The sequence below is a fragment of the Rutidosis leptorrhynchoides genome, chromosome 7, assembly GCF_046630445.1.
Source record: "Rutidosis leptorrhynchoides isolate AG116_Rl617_1_P2 chromosome 7, CSIRO_AGI_Rlap_v1, whole genome shotgun sequence".
In the NCBI taxonomy this organism is placed as follows: domain Eukaryota; kingdom Viridiplantae; phylum Streptophyta; class Magnoliopsida; order Asterales; family Asteraceae; genus Rutidosis; species Rutidosis leptorrhynchoides.
In genome coordinates, this window is record NC_092339.1 from 205,028,478 (window position 1) to 205,037,786 (window position 9,309).

The 9,309-nt window shown below is 34.2% G+C and overlaps 1 protein-coding gene across 1 annotated transcript; it reads right to left on the reverse strand.

Moving 5' to 3' along the window:
- Positions 1-595: 595 nt before the first annotated feature.
- On the reverse strand, positions 596-9,036 carry LOC139857450 (serine/threonine-protein kinase VIK-like). The gene is made up of 11 exons (XM_071846203.1): positions 8,609-9,036; positions 7,329-7,403; positions 6,649-6,765; positions 6,092-6,186; positions 5,569-5,689; positions 5,377-5,456; positions 4,707-4,766; positions 4,427-4,548; positions 4,210-4,295; positions 1,266-1,381; positions 596-1,096 (listed from the first exon to the last, which is right to left on the reverse strand). The coding sequence occupies exons 1-11, from the start codon at positions 8,912-8,914 to the stop codon at positions 970-972; spliced, it is 1,305 nt and encodes a 434-aa protein (XP_071702304.1). The 5' UTR covers positions 8,915-9,036; the 3' UTR covers positions 596-969.
- Between the last annotated feature and the right edge of the window lie 273 nt (positions 9,037-9,309).

Sequence of the window (9,309 nt, forward strand, 5' to 3'; positions counted from 1 at the left end):
TGGCGGCCCGTTTGTTTTGACGGGGTGGTAGTGGTTAGTTGGGTCTTGGTGGCCTTTCCTCGTTGCAGTGGGTTTGTCTCGTCAAGCTTTTTCTTTTCCTGCTATGTCTTTAGAGTTTTTCCGCGCGACGATATTGCTGTTGAAGATCTGATTTTAGCTCCAAAGACGTGACGAGTATTTTGCAGTTCAGTGTTCTTTAGTGGCAGCTCGTGAAGATTTGAGACTTCCATTGTTCTGATTTTCAGCGGATACAATGGTCGTAAGTATTCTCCCGACGATTTGTGTTCTCTCGGGAATGGTTTGAGGTCTAGCCAATACTACAGGTTAGATGTAGCCTTGATCGTTTAGTTTGCTATTTTGTCAGCCTTTATACATCTTGTTAGTGGGTAACTTTATACATCTTGTTAGTGGGTACGTTGTGTGTGGTTTAGCTATATATTGTGTTTGTTGACTAGGTTTGTATATTCGGATCCATTTATTTATATTAGCGTTTTTCGCACCGAAAAAAAATTTGTTTTGTGAAGATTATACTTTTAACGTCACTTGATGCATAATCAACTATAAAAGGATGATTAGTATCCAATAATTTGACCCATTTAACATTATAACATTGTATCAAATTCGCGGACAATACCAGGTGTTATGTATATATACACAGCATAAAAGGAATCAAATAGTGATCACCACTAGTGTCGCTATTCAGGAAAAGCGTACAATTTATAATTTACAAGTCTCATTCAGTGAAATGAAAATCCATTGGAGCTGCGCAGAAGGAATAGTGGCTGAATGGAAAAAAAAAAAAAACCCACAAGGCGCGATTTTGGCGACACGTACTGACTATACGTGTATATCAAGGCCTACAATCAGATTTTGACATGACTATACTGACAACAGGACAGTGCATAAAGGAGAGGTTTGCGTTTTGGGTAGCTGAAGAATCAAGTATGCAGTTACGAATTTGATCAGATTTCAAGTTGAAAAAATGTTCCAATGATGATCTGTAGCCATCTTTTCCTTAATTTTTTCAAGCCTCTTTAAAATTTCCAAAAATGAAGGTCTCTTGTTCATATCTGCATCCCAGCAGTGCTCGGTCAATCTGTATAATGACCATTGATATTAGCACCTGGATAATTGTTATGACCCAGCAATATCACCCAACAAGACTCTTGAACATTTTGGAATTTCGGTTTAGATAGGTTTAATTGCATAGGATGCAATTCAAGGAATTGAATATGAGATTAAGGAAGTAGATTAATATAACTTACTCTCTCAACTCAGGACTGTAACTTTTTGCTCGAAAAATAGGTCGGATCCCTTCTGCTGCAGATTTAGCTGCTTCATAAGGTTCACAATTTGATAGTGGTGGGTCTCCTTCAAGCATCTGTTTTTAACAAACAAACAAAAAATAATGATTATGATATAATATTTTATTTGGTTTTTGTCCTTTTCTCATTTTTTTTTTTTTTTTTTAAAAAGCAAGATAATTTTATTGATAAGAAAATAATACAAAGAGAATTACAACATGAGTAACACTAATTTGAGCGAAACTTGAGGACCTATACTAGATATAAAGTAAGAGACTAACAAGATGTAGAATACCCTGATTTCGGAGCAGTATTATCGAACTTAACATCAATCACCATTACCCTCATCATCTACTAATACATAAAAAGGATTGTTTGTTTCAATTCTATCTTTGGAATATGTCTTATTATTACCTTCACCATCAATGCATTTCCCTTTATCTCTTTTCCTTAAAACATTATGATTTCGATTTTTCTGGGGCTCCACATTCCAATCTGTTTCCTCCACAGCAATATTGTCTTTAATACCATAATTATTCTTAACTGCATTTTGCTTGATACCTTTTGCTTCTGTTGACTGCCATTGACTTTTATTATTATCAAAATTCAACTTATGAAATACCCTTCCTTTCTTACCAACAACTTTAGAGCCGTCCTCAACACACTGGTTATTTAAATCAACTGTTTCACCATCATTGTTGATTTTCAAAGCGTCTTTTAACACTTGTGCAGATACTTCATCTTCTGTTTTAGGCCTAATTTTACAAGTATTAAAAGAGTGCCCAAACACTTTGCAATAAGTGCATAAAGGCGGTTTCCATTGATAAGTCACCTCAAGTTTACCCACTTTGGCTGGAAAAGAACCAATCACAGGATAGGAAAATTCGACAAAGCTAGGAAGGTCATCAGCTGCATTGACTTCAGTCAAAACTCTAGCAAAACCTAGTCTTCCACTTTTACTCAAACATATTTCTGAAGTAACTTTGTCCATCAACATAGGCCTACCAATACCACTAACAAGTTTACCTATACTTCTGCCACTCCATAGTTCAATGGGTATATTGTGAATGCAAATCCAAATTGGAACTTTTTCAGGTTCCATTTTTCAAGCCAAACCCCAGGTTCCCACTGATTTACGAAAAAAGGAACATTATTAACTAACCATGGACCACTCTCAAGAACCTCCTTCATACCCTTTTCATTTTTAAAATTGCATAAATAAAATCCTGCAGCTGTTTTGACGATTTCTTTAAGGTCATACCTCCGCCACATTCTCCTTAGATGGGCATTAACAACCCTATAATCCATAGAAGTTCCAATAAAATACCCATATAATTGAAGAGAAAATGCACTACCGCCCTTCTTAACCTCCTCAGCGGAGAAAACTACTCTCTTTTGACCATTAGACATTAAAACAGGAGGAATGAACTCCATTTTTAATTCTTCTTCATCTTTGTTTTGTTTTAAGAAGTCAGCAAAAGTGATATTTGGATTTACCCATGCTCTTGGGGTTTTAGTATTTGTATTGCCTTGCCCATCACTAGTCTCAACCCCTTCCATTGTTGTAGATTTAATCCCAGAAACAACATTATCTTTATCACCGCTATTATTATCCTGCGTATTCATTAATGTTACATTGCCACCCAATGTAAATTGGGAGAAATCATCAGGAACAACAATTGACTCTCTAATACCATCATTCTTAAATAACTTAACAGCATTCTCAGCAGCAGCCACTAGGTTTACATCAACCTCATTATAACTACCATCTTTTGAACTCTTAAAGAATACAACAGGACTAGCAGAAACAGTCGGTTTAGCAACAGCAATTGTTTCACCAATAGATTTAGCAATAATATCATCGTTACTAACTACAATATCATCAATAGAATGATCAGTTACACCAGAATTCTTACCATACCCACCTTTCTTCCTGTTACCCTTGCGTTTTTTAATTACTTCAGGGAGTATTTTTTCATTAGCAGGAATAGAAGAATCACCAGCATAAGGAACAAATTGAGCACTCTTCTTTTCTTTAGACGGACCATCCCCAACATCAATCAGCTGGTTCACTTTACCCTTCCTCTTTCTAGAACTATAGGTTTTCAGAATCATCCCCTCTGAATCACGATTATCCTTCCCAGGTTGATCAATTGGCACATCTCCCTCGTTCTTATTTGGCTGATCAACTTCATCTACCATCAGATTGGAACGTACGACATCATCCATAATCTGAGATGAACGATCCCCATCAGAATCAGATGAAGACACTTCTCCACTTTCAGAAGCCGCATCCGCTGTTCCACGACTAACCGATCGGTTTCGCAAAACCCTAGTAGCAGTCGCCGTTATATCTTGGTACTTTTTCTTCTTCTTGGACACCATGATACACCCAGATCAGCTTCTATGAAGTGGCAATAGCAGCAGATAGCAATAGCAGCAGATAGCAGGTATCTCAGAACTATAACTCAAATTTGAAAGCAACAATTCAGACCAATACTCACCAAGGTTTTGGTCGGAGATCCAACACAGTCGTACTGGAAGAAAACGGCAGCGAACGGCGGTGGAACAGATGTTCACGCGCCGGCGCGTGGAATACCGGCAGCGGAATTCGGCGGCGCGTGGGATGACAGTGGTGGTCGGAACAGCGTGAAAATTTCAGGGTTTGCAATTCGAGTATGTCTGATTCGATTGGCGGGGGTGGTGAGATGCAAAAATCAAAAGAAAAAAACTAAATAATCGAGTGGTGGGAGGCGGTGAACAGTGGCCAGATGCCCTTTTAGGAGAGAGAAAAATTCACTTGTGTCGGTGTTAGTCCATTCAAATTTTTTTTTAAAATAGTCATCCCTTTTCTCATTATTTTTATTTTTACAATAACAGGAATTGGAATTGAAATTGAAATTACCTGGTACAATATCATTGCAAAAGAGAACACATCAACTGTTTTGTCATATTTACGATGCTTGAAGACTTCAGGAGCCATATAACGATCTTTAATTTCATTTCATGAAAGATAAAAACAGAAAAAAAAAATTGAATGGCTATGATGTGACAAGTTTACAGACAATCAAATATAATACTCCTAATAATAGCAAAAGTGTTTTAGTAGAATTTAAACATACAGCTCCCAGTTTCGCCGGTCATTTTGTAGACATCATGAGAATTTTTAACCCTGATTAATTTGCTTAGTCCAAAATCTCCAACTTTAAGATGGTCTGCATTGGAGTTGACTAAAAGAACATTCCTGATAATTACAAGTATAGCCTTTAATTAATGTTACTACTACTAATAAAGATTAAATCAAAAAATTGAAAACTCAAAATCTAAGAACGAACTACGAATATACAGATATGCACAAGAGATGTACAAACTATGTGTTCTGAATGTGGCAAATGAACAAACCTCGGTTTCAAGTCTCTATGGATTATGACATTTGGCTCAGTGTGAAGATATGCCATGCCTCTGGGGAAAAAAACACACACACACACAAAGAAAATACAAAAATAAAAAAACATTTCAAAATACAACATTACAACATTACATACATATAACTTAGACTTTGCTATTCACAAATTTCATAATTTGATAGGGGATGTGTCTCCGTTAGGAAACTAGCATAAATAACAAGAGCTTGATGTGGCAAAATGGCTTCTTGAGTAGATCAGTTACTTTGTTTACAACTATCTATAATTAGGTTCGAAAATAAAACCTTTTAGATCGACTTTCTGGAATTTATGTGCATCGAAAATTTAAAGTTTTTAAGAACACGGAAGTATTTATCATGAATTTATGATTTTATAGACACTTTGTAGATCATAATTAGTACTAACTATCGAATTATTTACACTAACAAAATAACTGTGATATGGAATTAGTGAGAATAGTTTGCAACCACCATTAGCAACATCTCCCTATCTGAGAATCACGGACATGCTTTCTTATTATGTATTATTAGTATTAATGACCCCCTCAAGCTATTGGGTAATCTTTTATGATCCATTGCAACCCAAATTTAAAAAAAAAAAAAAAAAAAAAAAAAAAAAAAACATGAGATCATTTTTTCAAACAGTACCTGGCAATGTCTAACGCAAAGTTTATAGCTGTCGTTATATTAAGAGCACCCTTCTCCTTCAGGCACTGATGAAGATCACCCTACACCCAGAAACCAATAACGTCCATACTTTGATTAAAACTACGATGATTTTTTAATTTATTTATTTATTGATGCTAATTAGATGATGGTAAACGAACAGTAGTTACCCACCCCTCGTAAGAACTCGGTGATCAGCATTAATGGTTTCTTTTCAGTAACAGCACCAAGAAATTGTACTATATTAGGGTGCCGAAGTTTGACCAGCAAATTAACCTCATGCCTAAAGTCCTGACTGATGAGGCATAAAAAAAAAAGGAAAAAAAAAAAAGAAAAGTAAATCATCATCATCATATATATATATATAGCAAGGTAGGTGACGGTTAATCTGAAAATATACAACTTTCAAAGTCAGATTCAGAGTTTAAAAGAATAAAAACTATATTAAAGTTATGTGTTAATTATGACTACAAACACAATATAACTATTTAAAAATTAATCAAGTGACTAAAAAGAGTCTTAGACTAGACTATGCATTATCAAAAGTCTATATGAGCGACTTTCAAGCCGTTTGACTTGCTCCCCTTTAAGTTATTTATTGACCTCGTTTGAAATAATACAAAAAGCAAATTGACACATTCATAAGTAATGGGTCAAAAAAGACACCTTAAAAAAGAGGTAAGTACGTGTTACTCACACAACAAATCTGTCATCTGAGAGACTTGGAAGTATACGCTTCACAGCTACAGGTGTTCCACGCCAAGATGCTCTTACGATCTCACCAAACGACCCCTGTTGTTGTTAGCAGCAATAACTTTATCATCTTTGATTAAAAAAATTTAAAAAAAGGAAAAAAGAAATTGGAGAAGAAGACTTAACACAGTCAACAACTTTAAATGTTCATTTTGTATGGTTGTGCATATAAGAAAAATATGACAAAAGAAACTCAAGCTTTAGGCACATTATAATATATTTGAACTCACATTATATGATAGTCCAGTTATATATTACAAAAGCTAAAGCCTCGTGCAGCCATGGCAACGGACAAGGTATAGTCATGGATTTTGGTCTTAACATTCCACTCGACTACAATATGATATAATAATCTACTAACTACTAGTAATATTTAATATTTAATGGTGATTAGCAGATAGCAGATAACTAGTTAATAAGATTCAGTCACAAATCAACGATAGATGTAATTAATTAATTAATTAATAATCTTTCAAAAATGAAAACCAAACCAGACCAGACCTTTCCTACAAGGTGCGAATTTGTGAAGTCCAGCTCCACAGGGTCGATTTCCCAGTCACACTTATTTGAAATGGGAGGTAACACAGGTTTTGGTTCAGAGTGGCTTCCATTCTGGCCCTGCACATACATACATTACAATAACAATTACAATTGCAATTACAATTACAATAATATTACAAAGGAATGTTTAAAAGCAACAAGTTCATTACCAGCATTTTATAAGTTCATTACTAGGTTTTCAATTATAAAGTTAATGTAGACAGAAAACTCAAAGATAGACTATGAGTGTGCATATATATTATCTCATGGTAAGGTAGATAACTGTAAAACATTTTAAACAAGTAAAAGAACAAAGATGCTATCCAGATCAACTTTTGGACAGTTCCACACTCTTGGCATGAAGGAACACTTCAAATAGGTTGTACAAATTATGAAGAAAAAAAGGATAAAAAGACATTCTACAAATCAACTTTTGGACAGTCCCAAACCCTTGGCATTTACTTTTGTGTTTCCGTTCAACTGTCTTTGTAGAGTTTATAAAAGATTCTTGAAATATAATACCTAAAGTATGAATGTTTTAACATGGACAATGAACATTATATTAATATGGACATGTGATAACAAACATGCTTCAAAAGATATAATACTGTAAAAACTTTAGAGGTCTAGGCAATACTTACAAATGACATGCCACCGTGCATCTTCAATAACACAACCATGGTATGCTTTTTAGCTCCTTCCGCATCAGCTAGAGGCTGTCATTAATTACCAGTATTAACTTAACAAGTTGCAGTAAAGATTACTAGACAGAAATAGCAGATACCCGTGTATTTATTTTATCATATTAGCCAAATATATGAGCATCAATTGGTTAAAACATACACAGACAAGAAAAACTGCAAGGAACTTGTCTTTCTACTCCCAATAACGAATAACCATGATGTTTGTTCACACACACACCCACACACACACATACACACACACAAACACACACACACACACACAGACACACACACAGTATATGTGATTGTCAAGTCTAATTTTTTGACGGAAGGGCACTCAAGAACCATGTTAACTTCGTCATATCAAATGTGATGGAGAAAAGAAAATTTAATAAATGTTGATCAAATTCATTGCTATGAATGTTAACCTTCCTTTGATTAATTCATTTAGTGGGTTATAACTTATAACACCAATTGATGAATTATATTTCCAAAATCGGAAATATTCATCGTGCTGAATATTAACACTTTGAGATTTTTTATTAACTGTTTACAAATAAGCCACTTTGATCAGGTGATCCTTGCTTCCCCGGACCCTAAGATTAACCATTTCCAGTTATTTAAAATAAGTAGATGATTCGCACACCACCAATTTTATTAGCCATAGACCACTAAACGTGCATTAGAGTGTTGTACAACACAATGCTTTAATGCACGTTTGGTAGTGTATGACTGAAATCTAGTGGTGTATGGATAATCAACCTTTAAAATAAAGGCACCGTGATTAGGTGATTTAAGTCATTGAATCACAGCCTCCTTGTGCCATTTTTTAAATACTTTTGAATATCATACTCAAGAACACTAGTATTCATCGCAATGAATATTACCAGTTTTTAGTATATAGTATTCATCAATTGGTTTAAAAAAAAAAAAAAAAAAACATTCAAAGCATTGATTTTGATCCACATATATTAAATTTCATTTTCTTTACTTGACTTTTGTATTTATATCGACAATCATAGTTTCTTTCCAATAGACTATATACTAATTACTAATAAAATATAAAGTATAAACTAAATTAATAATAATAATAATAATAATAATTTAATGAAAAAAAACTTGGTAACCTAAGATCAAACGATATATAAGACTACTAGAGTAATCATGAATTAAACATAAGAGGGAGAAATCAGTAAAACAGCAGGAACCGTAAATAGATTAATTGTTTTTTAAATTACCGTATTCTTCCAACGATCTTGAGCATTAATATCAGCGCCAGATTTAATTAAACATTGAGCAACATCGATCCAACCGTGAAGTGAAGCAACATGAAGTGGAGTTCGATTATCGTAATCTCTAGCATGAACTAAAGACAGATCTTCTTCTAGAAGCTTTTTGACAGCGGATGCATCGTTCTGATGAGCGTGCCATAGTATTAGCGATGTTCGGCTGACTTTAGTTTTTTCTTTCTTCTTAGCTGTACCTGTAGTAGTATCATATGTGGATCCTTCACCCTTGCTCACGTAATTACTTGATTCAGACATTGATTTTTAATGATTGATTCAGTTCAAAATAGAAATATAAATAGATGGAAAGTAGTTGAAAATTGAATGATATTTATTTCGGTCGTCGGCTGTGATACAGTTGCCTGAAGTATCGGTTACTATCAAATGTAAATTTTTCATTTTCAACCCTTAGCTCAGGTATTTTATAGTTTGATTTATTTATAGATAAAAATAAAATAAAATCTCTTCTATATATTACTACCTCCGTCCCAAATTTATTGTCTATTATTCTATTTTGAAACGTCCCAAAATAATTATCCAGATTCCTTTTCAGCCAATCAAAAGAGGTTATAATGGAGAGAGAAAGTATTTTATTGGTGAAAAATAAAATTAATCGAATTTTCTAAAATTGTGTGTTTTTTGTCTCGAGACAA

Excerpts from the sequence above, each read along its gene's own strand:
- LOC139857450 (XM_071846203.1), bottom strand. The coding sequence starts at position 8,914 with ATGTCTGAATCAAGTAATTACGTGAGCAAGGGTGAAGGATCCACATAT. Across the intron at positions 6,187-6,648 it reads ATTCGCACCTTGTAGGAAAG|GGGTCGTTTGGTGAGATCGT; the intron begins GTCTGGTCTGGT and ends TAACAACAACAG. Across the intron at positions 5,690-6,091 it reads TCAGATGACAGATTTGTTGT|TCAGGACTTTAGGCATGAGG; the intron begins GTGAGTAACACG and ends ATGCCTCATCAG.